This window comes from Mustelus asterias, chromosome 5 (genome assembly GCF_964213995.1).
Source record: "Mustelus asterias chromosome 5, sMusAst1.hap1.1, whole genome shotgun sequence".
NCBI lineage: Eukaryota > Metazoa > Chordata > Chondrichthyes > Carcharhiniformes > Triakidae > Mustelus > Mustelus asterias.
Window position 1 is genome coordinate 148,136,819 of NC_135805.1, and position 17,652 is coordinate 148,154,470.

General features: G+C 45.1%; 1 protein-coding gene across 2 annotated transcripts in view; it reads right to left on the minus strand.

Moving 5' to 3' along the window:
• LOC144493879 (scavenger receptor cysteine-rich type 1 protein M130-like) overlaps nt 1-17,652 on the minus strand; it is a 102,207-nt gene that overhangs the window by 20,695 nt on the left and 63,860 nt on the right. Inside the window, exons 13-16 of one of the 2 annotated variants that reach the window (XM_078213456.1) lie at nt 15,097-15,390; nt 10,272-10,565; nt 4,687-4,980; nt 22-315 (exon numbers count right to left, since the gene is read on the minus strand). In XM_078213456.1, coding sequence (XP_078069582.1) covers nt 22-315; nt 4,687-4,980; nt 10,272-10,565; nt 15,097-15,390 — 1,176 coding nt within the window. The remainder of the gene's footprint in view (nt 1-21; nt 316-4,686; nt 4,981-10,271; nt 10,566-15,096; nt 15,391-17,652) is intronic. The other variant, XM_078213457.1, reaches the window with a different exon arrangement.

A 17,652-nucleotide genomic window follows, 5' to 3' on the forward strand; every position in this document is an offset into this window, starting at 1 on the left:
TCTCTGTAAATTCCGACTCACCTGTGAGGCTTATTCGAATGATATTGCTGGAGGGGGAATGTATCCATCGACCAGACAGCTGGATTTGAGAGAGACACGTGTAGCTCCCTTCGCTGCGGCTGGTGACATTTTTAATGGTAAACGAGAGGGACGGCTCATTACTGGTGATGTTTGTGAGCAAGTTGGAGTCCTTCAGTAACTGGAATCCAGCAGATGAGGTACCACGGGGAACTCGACAGGTAATGGTAACAGATTCTCCTGGCAGATAGACTGGAATGTTGGGATTAATCGAGATCGTGGGCGGAGGCGGAGGGTCTGAAATCAGAAAGAGTAAGTTGAGGCTTCCAAACATTCACCCACATTTATTAGACCCCAACTTCCAGACCCATGATCATTACTGTCTAGAAGGACAAGGGCAGCAGATGCATGGAGATCACCACCTTTGAACCAAACACCATCCTGTGTTGGAAAAATACCGGCCGTTCATTCAATGCCAGTGAGTCAAAATCCTGGAACTCCTTCCCTAAGAGCACTTTGTGTACATCGCACGGGACTGACTGATGTCCAATAACAATCCAGGACCAACCTCCCTGACAGCACTGCGGGAGTACCTACACCACATGGGACAGCAACGGGTTGAAGTAGACACCTTCTTCAAAATAATTAGGGACAGTAAATGAATACTGGCCTAGCCAGTGAATACCACGTCCCTTAAATGAATAATGAAGTTCCAGAGAAGAATTGATTCGAAATTGGAATGTTAATCAAATAATAAAATAATGAATTGATCCCTCAATTTATTATCATTTTAAGTGTTACACTTTGATTGATTGTTTGATTGGTAACTGCATCCAATGCATAACAATAACCATGACAATCATTGCGATTTATAGGTCTGTGCACAATCAGGACCCTGACCTTCCAGTTGCTTGCCATTTTAACACACGATCCTGCTCTTATACCCACATGTCTCTCCTTGGTCTGTTGCAATGTTCCAGTGAAGCTCAACACAAACTGGAGGAACAGCATCTCACCTTACGGCTAGGCACATTACAACCTTCCAGTCTCAATATCGAATTCAACAACTTCAGATGATTCGCTCCACCCCACCACGACCCCTTCATTTCATTTGATTTTTAACTGTTGTCTACCTTTACTTCTTTATTGACTTTCTTAATTTTGCTTCCCCGCACCCCCCCCAGTCTTTCCCTTTATTTTATCCCCCCTTTCCTTACAATTTCTCCCCTTTGTTTCATTTTCCCCATTTTCTCAATTTTACCTCTCTCCCACCCATCCCCCCCTTCCCCCACATCCTCATCTGTCTCAGTTTATCCTCTTATTTCGGCTTCTCTGCTATTTGGTCATTCACACCTTTTATTCATTTATGGACCGCCATGAGCAACCTTTCCCCTTGTTTTTGTGGCTATGGCTCATCTTCATTCTGATAAACTGCCCAGAATACAATTTTAACGGATTCAATCTCTCCTCATATGTCAGTCCTGTCATCCCAAGAATGATTTTGATAAACCTGAAGGGTGGATCAGTAAATTTGCTGATGACACCAAGATTGGTGGAGTAGTGGATGAGGTGGAGGGCTGTTGTAGGATGAGAGAATGGAAGATTCTCTCATCCTGCAGTATAAATATCTCCCACTTTCTATGCGTTTTAGCTTTGAGAAAGGGTAATCTGGACTCGAAACCTCAGCTCTTTTCTCTCCTTACAGATGATGCCAGACCTGCTGAGATTTTCCAGCATTTTCTCTTTGGAATGCAGTGGATCAAATCTGCATAAATTATTCAGATAAATAATTATACTGTGGGAACAAGTCATTGAATCTTGCAGAGAATTAGAAAAAAATGGAAAAGATTTCATTTTAATATTTCAATCCGCTGTCCAAAATTAATTGACATCTTAAACATTAATTAACAGGTAAGAGGCATTTTCAAAGCAATATTTGGACCATAATTTTATCGGATTAATTCCACCTTCGTTGCCCCACAAAACCTTACCCCTCACAGATGTGGTTTTTGTTCCGAAACTCGGGGGCGTCTCAACAGTGGTGTCGCCCAGAGTTTCAAAAACAGAACATAGGCGCAGGAATAAGCCGTTCGGCCCTTCGAGACTGCTCTACCATTCATTATGATTATGGCTGAGCATCCAAAACAATTGCTTGATGCCGCATCTCGCCGCCCCCCCGACCCCCCCCCCCACCCCCCAGCGCCCCACTCCCCCCCCCCCGTCCCACCACATGTCCTCTGATCTCCTTTGCCCCCAAGAACTATATCTAACTCGTTCCTGAAAACGTGTAATGTTTTGGCCTCAACTGTTTGCGCTGTGGCAGCAGATTTAACAAGCTGACCATTTTCTGGGTGAAGCCATTCCTCTTCACCTCAGTCCTCAGACTGTGACCACTGTTTCTGGACATGCCCAACACTGGGAGAATCATTCCTCCATCTAACCTGTCTTGTCCAGTTATAATTTATAGGTTTCTATGAGATACCCCCTCATTCTGATAAACTGCCCAGAATACAATTTTAACGGATTCAATCTCTCCTCATACGTCAGTCCTGTCATCCCAAGAATGATTTTGATAAACCTGAAGGGTGGATCAGTAAATTTGCTGATGACACCAAGATCGGTGGAGTAGTGGATGAGGTGGAGGGCTGTTGTAGGCTGCAAAGAGACATAGATAGGATGCAAAGCTGGGCTGAAAAATGGCAAATGAAGTTTAACCCTGATAAATGTGAGGTGATTCATTTTGGTAGGACTAATTTAAATGTGGATTACAGGGTCAAAGGTAGGGTTCTGAAGACTGTGGAGGAACAGAGAGATCTTGGGGTCCATATCCACAGATCTCTAAAGGTTGCCACTCAAGTGGATAGAGCTGTTAAGAAGGCCTATAGTGTGTTAGCTATTATTAACAGGGGGTTGGAGTTTAAGAGCCGTGGGGTTATGCTGCAACTGTACAGGACCTTGGTGAGACCACATTTGGAATATTGTGTGCAGTTCTGGTCACCTCACTATAAGAAGGATGTGGAAGCGCTGGAAAGAGTGCAGAGGAGATTTACCAGGATGCTGCCTGGTTTGGAGGGTAGGTCTTATGAGGAAAGGTTGAGGGAGCTAGGGCTGTTCCCTCTGGAGCGGAGAAGGCTGAGGGGAGACTTAATAGAGGTTTATAAAATGATGAAGGGGATAGATAGAGTGAACGTTCAAAGACTATTTCCTCGGGTGGATAGAGCTATTATAAGGGGGCATAACTATAGGGTTCGTGGTGGGAGATATAGGAAGGATATCAGAGGTAGGTTCTTTACGCAGAGAGTGGTTGAGGTGTGGAAGGGACTGCCTGCAGTGATAGTGGTGTCAGACACTTTAGGAACATTTAAGCGGTTATTGGATAGGCACATGGAGCACACCAGGATGATAGGGAGTGGGATAGCTTGATCTTGGTTTCAGATAAAGCTCGGCACAACATCGTGGGCCGAAGGGCCTGTTCTGTGCTGCACTGTTCTATGTTCTATGTTCTTCTCTGTGCTGACTCTAAAAGCAAGAACATCCTTCCTCAGATCAGGAGATCAAAACTGCACATGCGATTCCAGGTGTGATCTCAACAGGACCCTGTGTAATTGCCTCAAGTCATCCCTGCTCCTGTCATGGAATTCTCTCACTCTGAAGGCTGACATATCTTTTACCTTTTTTACTGCCTGCTACACCTGCAAGCTTACCTTCAGGGACTCGTATATCAGGAGACCCAGGTCTCGTTGTACATTCCCCTCTCTCCATTTATAGCGATTCGAATAATCATCCGCCTTTGTGTTTTTTGCCACTAAATTGGATAACCTCACATTGATCCAAATATTTCTGCAGCTGCCACACATTTGCCAACTCCCTCAGCTTGCCAATTCACACTGAAGAATCTCTGCATCCTCCTCGCAGCTCACCCTCCCATCCACCTTTGTGTCAATCGCAAATTTGGAGCTATTACATTTAGGTTCCTCATCTCAATCATTATTATATATTGTAAATACCTGGACACATAGCACTAATTTCTGCAGTACCCCACTAGACATCGAGTCATAAAGTTACACAGTGCAGAACAGGTCCTTCAGTCATCGAGTCTGTACAGAAAGTAACAACCTCTAAAGTCATGCTCATCCAATTTTCAGGCACTTGTCCCATATCCTTGACTCAATGATCCAAAGAACATTTTCTACGCTGAATGGCTCTATGACTTTCCTAATCAACAAAGTGCTTTCTCCTGTAATTCTGTTTTAGTTCTCTCTCCCTCACCACCGTTCCACATGTTCCAATTTACATTCTAAAGTTCATCACACGGGCTGCCTGAACTACAGTGTCTCAGGTGAACCGAAACTATTTCCCTATAAGACTCATTTTGCTTCTGTTTTGAGCTGTTCTTTACATGTCAGGAATTCTCTAACCCTTGACTGAAATTTGAAAAGTCCTTTCAATCTTCCCAAACAGCTTCAATTCCCTTTGGCATAAATCCAGAATTTTGCTTCTCAGAAACAAGGCCGCAGCCAGGAATGGCAACTGAGAAAATGATGGTGAAAAACAGGAGCTGGTTCTCTGGTTTTCGGGATGTCAACTATGGAAACATTTTATTGTGATACATTCCTCCCCTATGCATTTCAGAAAGTGCAAATGTTTCTGAAAACCGGTCTTACTCACCGGTGAGAACGATTACAACGGCAGGACTGGATGATGAGTGGATCCATCGGCCAGAAACTTGCATCTGGGTGAAACACATGTAGCTTCCTTCATTGTCCGTTGTGAGGCTTTTGATGGTGTACGTGAGAGGTTGTTGGTTTCTGGTACTGTTCATGACGGAAGTCAAAGCTTTCACCAACTCAATTCGATCAGCCGAACCACTGTTCGAAACAGCACATGTAATGGTGACAGTCTCCCCCGCAACATATATTGGGTATTCAGGTTGCCGCGAGACCTCGGGCTGTGAGGGGGGGCCTGAAATGTTAGGCAAAGAATTATAAGCGATCGGAATTAAGTTCGAGCACTTCTAAAATCTAGTCCACCACATGGGCATAAAATATTTTTATTTCATGTTCCCTGAATTTGAACCAGTGCACCCCCTCCCCTCCCCTCCCCCCGCCCCCCCCCTCCCCCCCCCCCCCCCCCCCCACACTCGCCCCCCACTCCAAAGTATTACAGTCGGTCTCTGGATTACTAGGCCAGTGACAAGCCGACTGGATGTCACCATACAAGATGTCACCATACATCCAATTAGGAGGAGGAGTAAGCCATTCGGACCCTCCTGCCTACTTTGCTGGTACTCAAATGAGTATGAGTACTCAAATTAACATGGCTAATCCACCTAAGCAGCACATCTATGGGCGGCTATAGACAATGTAGCATGGCCAATCCATCTAACCTGCAGATATCTGGACGTTAACGGGTAATTTAGTATGGCTAATGCACCCAACCTGCTATTCTTTCTACACTAAGGGACGAGTCAGTATGGCCAATTCACTTAACCTATATAGCTGTGGACACAACACGCAATTTAATATGGACAATTCACTTATCCTACAAATCTTTGGACATTTTGGGACAATTTAGCATGACCATTGCAGCTTACCTGCACATCTTTGGACACAAAGGGACAATTTAGCATGGTCATTCAACATAAACTGCACATCTTTGGAGAGAAAGGGGCAATTTAGCCTGGCCAAGCCACTCTCCCTCAAGAGCAAGAACATCCTTCCTCAGAAAATGAGACCAAAACTGCACACAATACTCTCGGTGTGACCTCACCAAGGCCCTGTATCATTGCAACAACACATCCCTGCTCCTGTACTCAAAACCTCTCGCAATGAAGGCTAATATGCCATTTGCCTTCTTTACCATCTGCTGCACCTGCATGCTTACCTTCAGTGACTGGTGCACAAAGACACCCAGGTCCCGCTGCACACTCTCCTCTCCTAATTTACAGCCACTCGAGTACTAATCCGCCTTCTTGTCTTTGCTTCCAAAGTGAATAATCTCACATTTATCCAAATTATACTGCATCTGCCATTGATTAGCCCACTCACCCAACCTATCGAGATCATTCTGAAGGATCTCTGCATCCTCATCGCTGTTCACCCTCCCATCCAACTTGGTATCATCTGCAAACTTTGAGATATTATGCTTTGTTCCCTCATCCAAGTCATTGATATATGTTGTGAATAGCTGTGGTCCCAGCACCGATCCCTGTGGAACACTACTAGTTATGGCCTGTCAATTTTAAAATCACCCATTAATTCCTCCTTTGCTTCCTCTCTGCCAATTAGCTTTCTATCCATCTCAAAACACTTCCCTCAATCCCATGCGCTTTAAGCTTTTACGATAAGCTGTTATGTGGGACTTTGTCAAACACTTTCTGAAAGTCCAAATATACTACATCGACTGGCTCCCCATTGTCAACTCTACAGGCCCTTTTGCCCACCAAGCCTGCCTCGACATATGATTCCTTTCTAAATTAAAAGCATTTTTGCCTCCATACGGTCCATGCTATGGTATCTGCTTCAACCACCTCCTCCGCCAATGTATTTCTGGCACTTACCACCCTCTGTGTAAAAAACCTGCCTCTCATGTCTCCTTTAACCTTTTATCTTAAACCTGTGCCCTGGGGAAAATACTCCAACTATGCATTCTATCCATGCCTCTCATAATTTTGTAAACTTCTATGAGGTCGCCCCTGAGCCTCCGATGTTCAAGTGAAAACAAACCAATTTTGTCCAATCTCTCCTCGTAGCTGATACCCTTGAAAACCAGGCAAAATCCTGGTAAGCCTTTTATGTACGCTCTCCTAAGCCTCCACATCCTTCTTGTAATGTGTCGACCAGAATGTATGCAATATTCCAAATGTGGCCCAACAAAATTCTACATGGCTGCAGCATGGCTTGCCAATTTTTGCATTCTATGCCCTGACTGATAAGGCAAGCACATCATGGGCCTTCTTGACCACGTTATCCACCTGTGTTGCCAATTTTAGTGAACTGTGGACCTGCATGCCTAGATCCCTCTTTACTTTAATGCTTCGAAGAGTTCTCTCATTAATTGTATCCTTCCCTCCAGTATTAAACGTTGCAAAATGGGCAACTTCACATTTTCCCACTTTATGCTTCCTCGACCAAAGATTTCCCAGTCAATTAGCTAATCTGAAATGCCTTTTCAACTCTTCATATCTCCCCCTTAATAATGTAAGTTCTGATGTACCTTTGTGTCAACAGTCCATTCCGTGACCATATATCTGGCGTCATTCTCCAGGTTCTTAATATGTTAGGAACCGCTGATGCCAACATACTGACATCTGTGACACTCTACTCATTGCAGCTTGCCAATCGGTCATGATCTGTTCGTCCCATGTCCACTTCCTGTTCGCTAAGTTACCACAAACCCATGCCAATATGCCACCAACTACACTAAGAACTTCTATGTTATGAAGTAACCTCAGCCAGTAATGAAGAAAAGGTCATTGCCCTGAGGTGTTAAGTTGATCTTTCTCCAGTGATGCTACCACACACTTCCCGTATTTCCATCTTTTTATTTTTGTTCTTATCAAGTAAATGTGGTTGTAGTTTTCTAAGGCGCACTCACGTGTGAGAGTTATCCTAAGTGGTTCACTCAGATAGGAACCTATCCATCTTCCTGACACCTGGGCCTGGTAGGTACATGTGTAGTTTCCACTGTCGCTCATGCCGATATTACTTAATTGATAACTGAATGATTGTTGAATTGCGTTGCTCTCTGAGACAGCGAGCGATCCTTTCAGCAACTGATATCGCCCAGCCGAGTGACTGCGTGGAGCTGTGCATGTAATTGTGACAGATTCACCGACTACGTAAACTGGGTGATGCGGAGCGACCAGGACCGTGGGTGCAGGCGGGATTCCTGAAATGAAAAAATCCCACATCGTCAACGTTAAACTTCCAAGCATTCCACATTTCATCCACTCACGGGAAATTTAAATGCCCCCCGCGCCCCCCCCCCCTCCGTCCCAACCACCCCCGCACCCCCCCCCCCCCCCCGCCCCCACCATCACCCCCCCACCATGCCCACACCTCGTGTTGCCTCCAGCTGAGAAATATATACCATCCTGAGCTCTGGGAACACCTGAATCAAGGAAACAGGGAAAAACCAAGAAATGGTGCCTTGCTCGTGTGATTTACGAAGTGAATTGGATTTCCGATTCACTGATGAACAACACGCCTTGAAGCCGGAAGAAAGATATCCAAGCTTTCTTTTGGTTAGACACCAGCATCTAGTTTGAAGTTTCTTTATTAGTGTCACAAGTAGGCTGACATTAACACTGCAATGGAGTTACTGTGAAAATCCCCTAGTCACCACACTCAGGTGCCTGTTTGTGTGAACTGAGGGGGAATTTAGCATGACCAATGCATCGAACCAGCATGTCTTTCGGACTGTGGGAGGAAACTGGAACAGCTGGAAGAAACCCATGCAGACATGGGGAGAACGTGCAAACTCCGCACAGACAGTGACCCAAGCCAGGAATCGAACACGTGTCCCTGGCACTGTGAGGCAGCAGCGCTAACCACTGTGCCACCGTGCCGTCCCTTTTAGGGTACTGTGGAACTGTAGGCCTAGATCCCTCTGTATCTTAATGCTTCTAGGTGTTCTGCCATTTACTGTAAACTTCCCTCCTGAATTAGACCTTCCAAAATTGACAAGTTCACATTTTCCCACATTATACTTCCTCTACCAAAGGTTTTCCCGATCAATTAGCCAATCCGAAATGCCTTTTCAACTCTTTACACAGAGGGTGGTGGGAACCTGGAATGCACTGCCAAGCAAGGTGATTGAGGCGGACACGCTGGGATCGTTTAAGATTTATCTAGATAGTCACATGAACAGACTTGGAATAGAGGGATACAAACAAATGGTCCAGTTGGGCACATGAGCGACGCAGGTTTGGAGGGCCGAAGGGCCTGTTCCTGAGCTGTATTGTTCTTTGTTCTTTATAGCTCCCTCCTGATGATGCATGTTCCGATGTACCTTTGTGTCATCAGCCAATTCCGTGAACATATATCTGGCATCATTCTCCAGGTTGTTACTATAATATCAGGAAACATTGAGGCCACCGGACAGATATCTGCACATTGAAGCTTACCGATCGGCCATGATCTGTTCATCCCATGTCCACTTCCTGTTCGCTAACTCATCGCAAACCCATGCCAATATGCCACCACCTCCACTATGAGCTTCTACTGTTACGACGCAGCGATTAATTCCGATTACCTCGATTTATAATCTGGTAAACGTGTTTGGGAAGGTGCTAACTGTTCTACATTAACGTTTAGAGGTTGATTAATATAAAGACCTGACACTCACTTTAAGTGAATAATTAACAAGTCATTTTATTCATCCAACCAGGAGCTTTAACTAACCTCGTAACATTTTAATTAAAGGATGGTTCAACTGAAATGCTGTTCAAATAAAGACAAGGACCATTCAGTGTCAAAACAGTAATAGAATTGCAGTCACTCTCAAAAAAAATCTATAAACAGCGAGGTCTGATGGCTTGGAAAAGATTTGGAGTTCTTCTGTGGTTGTCTGCTGTCTGTAAGCACTGTCTGATTTGGTACATTTTGTTGGTTAAATGATGATTTCTATTAAAACATATATGAAGCTGGCAGAGTTAAGAACTAACTGTTTCAGTTGACCTAACTGTCCTTAACTGCCTTTAACTGCTTCAGTTGATCTGGCCCTGGCTCTAGAGGTGTTGCTTTGAGATGGCTAGTGCTCCGGCCTTTATATTTGCAATGATGTCACAATTGTCTTACACCACGATAGGGCTGAGGTTGTCAGCAACAGCAAATTCAAATCTAATAGGCTCTTAATAGCTGATTGTCTTTTTGAAACTGATCGGCTATTAAAATGCACAAGCCTGCTACCAAAGAAACCCTGATGCTTGATCCTCGAAACAAATGTTGCAGCTTAGAGTCTGTGTGCTTTCTACATCCAAGCACTGAACGCCAAACCAGCTTTTAAAGGGACGACACACTCTTTTCTTTCTCTCTGCCTTTTTTACAATTATTTTTATATTGTTACGAGCATTCTTTATATCTTTACAAGCTCCACATTACATTGTGAAGTGACCTCAGTCAATACGAACCAGAGGTCATTGCCTTGAGGGGTTAAGTTAACCTTTCTCCAATGATGCTCCCCCACCCGATCCATCATTTTGTTTGGTTTTTATGAAGTAAATATTATCGGGAGTTGTTAGGCGCACTCACGTGTGAGAGTTATCCCAAGCGGTTCACTCTGATGGGAACGTATCCATCGTCCTGACACCTGGGCCTGGTAGGTACATGTGTAATTCCCACTGTCGCTCATGCCGATATTCCTTAATGGATAACTGAATGATTGTTGCATTGCGTTGCTCTCTGAGACAGCGAGCGATCCTTTCAGCAACTGATATCGCCCAGCCGAGTGACTGCGTGGAGCTGTGCATGTAATTGTGACAGATTCACCGACTACGTAAACTGGGTGATGCGGAGCGACCAGGACCGTGGGTGCAGGCGGGATTCCTGAAATGAAAAAATCCCACATCGTCAACGTTAAACTTCCAAGCATTCCACATTCCATCCACTCGCGGGAAATTTGAATGCCCCCCCCCCGCCACCACCATCACCCGCCCCCCCCCCCCCCCCCCCCCCCGCCCCACCATCACCCCCCACCACCCCCGCACCTCGTGTTGCCTCCAGCTGAGAAATATATACCATCCTGAGCTCTGGGAACACCTGAATCATGGAAACCGGGAAAAACCAAGAAATTGTGCCTTGCTCGTGTGATTTACGAAGTGAATTGGATTTCCGATTCACTGATCAACAACACGTCTTGAAGCCAGAAGGAAGATATCAAAGGTTTCTTTTGATTAGGCACCAGCATCTAGTTTGAAGTTTATTTATTAGTGTCACAAGTAGGCTGACATTAACACTGCAATGAAGTTACTGTGAAAATCCCCTAGTCACCACGCTCAGGTACCTGTTTGTGTAAACTGAGGGAGAATTTAGCATGACCAATGCATCGAACCAGCATGTCTTTCGGACTGTGGGAGGAAACTGGAACACCTGGAAGAAACCCATGCAGACATATGGAGAACGTGCAGGTGGGATTCCTGAAATACAATAATCCCATATCATCAACGTCAAACTTCCAAGAATTCACTGGCCTCGCCACATGCAACCCCCCCCCCCCGCCCCCCACACACTCGCAGCCACCCCCACCCCGCACCTCCACCCGAGAGATCCAAATGACATATATTTCTCAGCCACCAGCTCCTGTGTTGTGTCTCTGGCTGAGAAATATATGCCACTTGGAGCTCTGGTAATACCTGGACTAACACGACAGCGCAGAGTCGCTGAGCAGAAACTGATAGCCAAGTTCCGCACACATGAGGACGGCCTAAACCGGGATGTTGGATTTATGTCACATTATCAGTAACCCCCACAGCTTGCCCCTGGTCTTGCATAATCTCACCAGCTGTTCTGTCTGGAGACAATACACATCTCTTTAACCTGTGTTTAATGTTCCCTCATATCACATTATCTGTACCTTGTAAGACCTGGCTGGCTGTAGAGATTTGCATTCTAATTAGTATTCTGTAACTTGATTTCTGTGTCTGTGCACTGTTGGAGAACAGAGACCACTCCATCTGACGAAGGAGCAGCAAGCTCCGAAAGCTTATGGTATTTGCTACCAAATAAACCTGTTGGACTTTAACCTGGTGTTGTGAGACTTCTTACTGTGAATACCTGGACTAAGGCAGCCAGGAAAAGCAAGAAGCTGTGCATTGCCAGCATGATTTGCGAAATGACTAGAATTTCCACTGAATCATGGAATCAGTGCAGAAGGAAGCTATTCGGCCCATCGAGTCTGCACCGACAACAATCTCTTCCAGGCCCTATTCCCATAATTCCACATATTTACCCTGCTAAATCGCCAAACACTAGGGTCAATTTAGCATGGTCAATCAACCTAATCTGCATATTTTTGGACTTTTGGAGGAAACCGGAGCACCTGAAGGAAACCCACGCAGACATGGGGAGAATTTGCAAACTCCACGCAGGCAGTGACCCGAGGCTGGAATTGAACCTGGGTCCCTGGCGCTGTGGACCAGCATTGCGAACCACCGTGCCTCTGAGCCGCCTATTTCCAATTCACTGATGGACAAAACGTCCAGAAGCTGGAAAGAAGGTATCCAATTTTCCTACTGGCATTAGTATCTGGCGGAGGTAGATTTGACTTCTAAATTCCTGGAACTTAAAGTCGAATACTGCCCATTGAACCATTGCTGATTCTTGCTGTGACGATAATTAGGGAATGTCAGCAAGGTTTTGAGCGGGGCAGGTCGTGCGTTAAAAATTTGACTGATTATTTTGAGGAGCTGATGAAGTTGATCATTGAGGGCAGAGTAATGGATGCTGTCTACATAGATGTTGGTAAGGTTTGCGACACGATTTCACCGAGACGATTAGGTTGCATCAGGTCCAGGGTGACATGACTGCTTGGATACAGTCTTGGCTTGAAGATGAAAGTCAGCGTAGTAGTGGAATGGTGTTTTTCTGGCTGGAGGTTCATGACTAATGGTGTTCTGCAGGGATCCGTGGGTGGGACCTCTGCTGATCGAAATGGCAGATGCAGTTTAATCCAGGCAAGTGTGAGGTGCTGCACTTTGGGAGATCAAATGTTAAGGGTAAGCTTACAGTAAATAGCAGGACCCTGAACAACATTAATCTACAGGCGCATCTTAGTATTCAAGTCCGTGTCTCACTGAAAGTGGCCACACAAGTAGGTAGGGTGGTAAAGAAGATTGATGGCATGCTTGCAATTATTGTTCGGGGTATTGAGTACAAAAGTCAGTATGTCGTTCTGCAGTTTCACAGGGCTTTGGTTAGGCTGCATTGAGGTATTTCATTCAATTCTAGTTGCGACATTCCAGGAAGGAGGCTTTGGAGAAGATGCAGAAGGGGTTTACCAAGATGCTGTCTGGATTAGACGGTGTGAGCTATAAGGGGAGGCTGGACAAACTAGAGTTGATTTCTCTGCAGCATGGAGGCTGAGTATAGACCTGTCACGATTCTATACAATTTTGACAGGCAGAGATTGGGTTCACAGAGAGAATCTGTCTTCCCAGAGTTGAAATGTCTAATACTTGGGGGCATGCACTTAAGGTGAGAGGGGAAAGTTCAAAGGAGGTGAAAGGGACGTGCTTCTTACGCAAAGAGTGGTATTTGTCTGGACTGCAGTGGCAGGGGTACTGGTGCAAGCAGATATAATAGGGGCGTTTAAGGAGCTTTAAGATAAGTACATGAATATGCAAGGAAAATAGGGATATTTACCAAGGGCAGACAAAAGGGGTTCGTAAAAATTGGCGTCATGTTCGGCACAACGCCGTGGGCTGAAGGGTCTGTCCCTGTTCTGTACTGTTCTATATTCCATGTTCTATGATCTATGATACTTTACGAAACGTATTTCTATCATGTTTCTTGTGCAGGGGGCAGGGGGAGGGGGAGGGTACGTTAAGAATTGAGCTCTGATTCGCATGGTGCCGATTTGACTGCACCAGGTGGCTCACATGCTGAGAATGTAGGCTCGAGCTCAGCTGGGGATGTGTTTGTTTTGGTGGCACTTTTGTTAATTTGTTTTTTCCTCGAGAAGCAGGATTTGATTGGGTTGATTGACAAGAGCCATAGTCATGTGCTAATTGAAGGAGCTTGGCTTGCAGGGTAAACAAATTGTTCACTGTGATTTTAGACTAGTCAGTTTCTGCCTGGTCCTGGTCGCTATCTGTGTCTCCCTCTGTTCCTCTCTTTGCTTCTGTGCAGGGCTGTCAGAGGGGTGGCACGGTAGCATAATGGTTAGCACTGCTGCTTCACAGCCCCAGGGACCAGGGTTCGAATCCCGGCTCGGGTCGCTGTCTGTGTCGAGTTTGCACATTCTCCCCGCGTCTGCGTGGGTTTGCTCCAGGTGCTCCAGTTTCCTCCCACAGTCCAAAGATGTGCGGTCTAGGTTGATTGGCCATTCTAAATTGCCCCTTAGTGTCCCGGGATGCATGGGTTAATGGGTGCGTTATGTGGATAGGGCCTGGGTGGGATTGTGGTTAGTGCAGACTCGATGGGCCGAATGGCCTCTTTCTGCACTGTAGGATTGTATGGTTCTCTGTGATAGATTTCGTTGTCTCACTCTCCAGAGGTGTTCAAAATGCACTGTGAACAGATACAAGAACATAAGTTTGTGCCTTGCTAACTGATTTTGAAGAAACCTTTAATTTATAAGATGAATATTACTTGAAATGGAACAAATAGAGGTAGATCAACGTTAAGAATTGTATCTTGTCATGTATAGACATTATCAACTTGATAAAAGCTAAGCTAAGCTAATTCATTCATTATCGTTAAATAAAGTTTGTTTTGATAAAAGCTCCTTTGTGTATCAATTGAATGACACCGAAGTGAAACACCTTATCAGCACACTAATGCTAAAATAAACAAAATGCATTAACTTAAATCAAAGCAAACACATCATTACCTAAACCAATCATTAGTCTAAATCCTCAGCTTGTGAGCTACCTGGCGCAGACAAACTGGCACCGTTTAAAACAGAGCTCAATTTTAAACATACCCCTCTCAAGAAGCCTGATGAAAATACATTTCTTAAAGGCACAATGCCATCACATCATAAACACCCATCTGGTTCACTAATGTCCTCTTTAGGGAATAGGAAATCTGTCGCCTTTACCTGATCTGGCCTACATATGACTCCAGATCCACACACAGCAATTCATTTGACTCTTAAACTGACCCCTTCCGAAATAGAGTGACGAGCCATAGAGTCTTAAGGGCAATTCTGGATGGGTTGCATATGCTGGCTCTCACCAGTGACACGGACCATCCCATGAAAGAATGCGTCAGGCAGCTGCATCATCTAACGGCAGTCGTGTGTATTATTTTTAAAGTAGAATATATTTTCCACGAATATACCTGGACAAACGTGCAAAACATCACAGAAAGGGCGACATATTTTTGAATGTCACAGATCTGAGGAAGACCGACTCACGTGTGAGGAATATTTCGATGGGTTGGCTCAGAACTGAAGGTATCCATCGACCGGACAGCTCTGTCTGGTAGGAACATGTGTAGCTCCCTTCGCTACTGCCGCTGAGATTTTGGATGGTGTAGGTGAGAGATTGGCCACTGTTGTTGCTGCTTCTGATGGGAATCGAATCCTTGAGCCACTCGAGACGGACAGCAGAGTAACCTTGTGAAACTGTGCAGGTCATGGAGATGGACTCGCCGGACAAATACACTGGGTAGGCAGGACTGGCGGAGATGGTCGGCTGTGTTGGGTGATCTGGAACAATGGTATGGGAAGAACCAGTTACAACAACCATTTCTGCCGTGGTGATATTGAATTGCAGGGCAGACTTGAATCATGGAATCATACAGAGCAAAAGAGGCCCTTCGGCTCAGCGCGTCAGCGCCAACACCTTTGAAACATCTGACCTCCCACCTAAACTCGTTTAACAGCACTTGGCCCATAGGCTTTAATATTATGATGTGCCAAGTGCTCATCCAGGTACTCTTCAAAAGATGAGGCAAATTGCTTCTTCCATACTCCCAGTCGGCGCATTCCAGAAAGTCACAACCCTCTGCATAAATAACGTTTTTCCTCACATCTCCCTAAACCTCCTGCTCCTAACCTTGAACGAATATCTCCTCGTGACTGACCCTTCAACAAAAGGCTTTTTGTAATTAATGCCTCGATTGATAAATCCAGCCCACTAACATGTCCTTCCGTTTTCAGGGATTATTAGACAAACATGCCAAATCCATTTGCTCCACAGAACGTTCAATTGTCATGCCGTCCACTAAACACTGAACGGCCTGGTGGCCTACTCCTTGTTCTATTTTAGATATCCTGGTGTGTCCTTTCACCCCAGTGACCTCAGATCCATTCCCAGTTCAACTTGTGGCACCTCCTGTTATCGACAGCAGGATCTGAAATGTGTGTCTGGCAAACCGTTCAAAAATGCAGGGAATAAATTCACTTGATGTTTGATATATACATTAAGAAGTCTCACAACACCGGGTTAAAGTCCAATGGGTTTATTTGGAATAATGACCTTTTGGAACGCTGCTCCTTCATCAGGTGAGTGGATATTAGTTCATAAACACGGCACATGCGGGCGGAATCTGATTATAAGTTTCTGCTCGGCCTCAACCGGGGTCTTGGGTTCATGTCACATTCTTTGTAACCCCCACCATACTGCCTGGGTTTGCAAAATCCAACTACCTGTCCTGGCTTGAGACAATTCACACATCTTTAACCTGCGATTATCCCTCTCTCCACACATACTCTTTGTACCTGTAAAAACTTGATTACCTGCAAAGACTCGCATTCCATCCATTCTTCACATTCCATTCTGCAATTAACTTGCAGTTGTGGCTTCCTCTATATATGCCGTGTTTTTGAACTAACCTCCACTCACCCGATGAAGGAACAGTGTTCCGAAAGCTCGTGATTCCAAATAAACCTGTTCGACTTCAACCTGGTGTTGAGAGACTTCTTACTGTGCCCACCCCAGTCCAACACCAGCATCTCCACATTATATTACATACATTAACGACTTGGATGTAAATGTGGAAGGTATAGTCAGTAAGTTGGCAGATGAGATGAAAATTGGTCGTGTTGTTTATAGCGAGGAGGATAGTCTTTGGCTACAGACTGATATTGATCAGCTGCTAATTTGGCCAGAGCAATGGCAGGTCACATGTAATTCTGATAAGTGTGAGGTGAGTTATTTTATGAGGTCTAATAAGGGTAGGATATTCTCAATGAGCAGAAGGTCTCTCGGGAGAATTGATAAAGAAAGGGACCTTGGTATACAAGTCTATAGTTCCCTGAAGCTGGCAACACAGACACTTAGGGTGGTGAAGATAGCAAGTGGAATCTTTGCCTTCATTAGCCGGGGTATATAATTTGGAGAAGGGAGGTCTTGTTACAACTTATGGAACATATAGAATGAGAAACATAGCACATATAGAAGGATCTTTAACATACATAAAGATCCAGACGTACAGGTCCACAGTTCCCTGTAAGTTGCAACACAAATGGATAAGGTGGTCAAGAAGTTTATGGCAGGTTTGCCTTCATCAGTCGGGGCATAGAATATGAAAACTGGCGAATCATTTGGCAGCTGGATAGATCATCAGTTAGGCAAATTTGAAAAAATTGAGGACAGCTTTCTCCACATTACTAGAAGGATGTGCTGAATTTGGAGAGGGTACAGGAAACGTTTACCAGGATGTTGCCTGGTTTGGAGGGTCTTCGCTATGAGGGGAAATTGGACAAACTTGGTTTGTTTGCACTTGAACTTCAGAAGCTGAGAGGCGACCTGATAAGGGGAAGGTAGGAACCAAGAGGGAGGCTTGTTATGAAGTGTGCGGACGAGATTCAGCAGGATGTGTTTGGCGTGGGAAGTTTCAGCTATGAGAAGCGACGGGAGAGGCTGGGATTGCTGTCGCTAGGAGCACAGGAGGGGGAGGGATGTGACAGAGGTATGGAAACTTATGAGGGGCATAGATAGGGTAGATTGTAATAGGATTTCCCCGT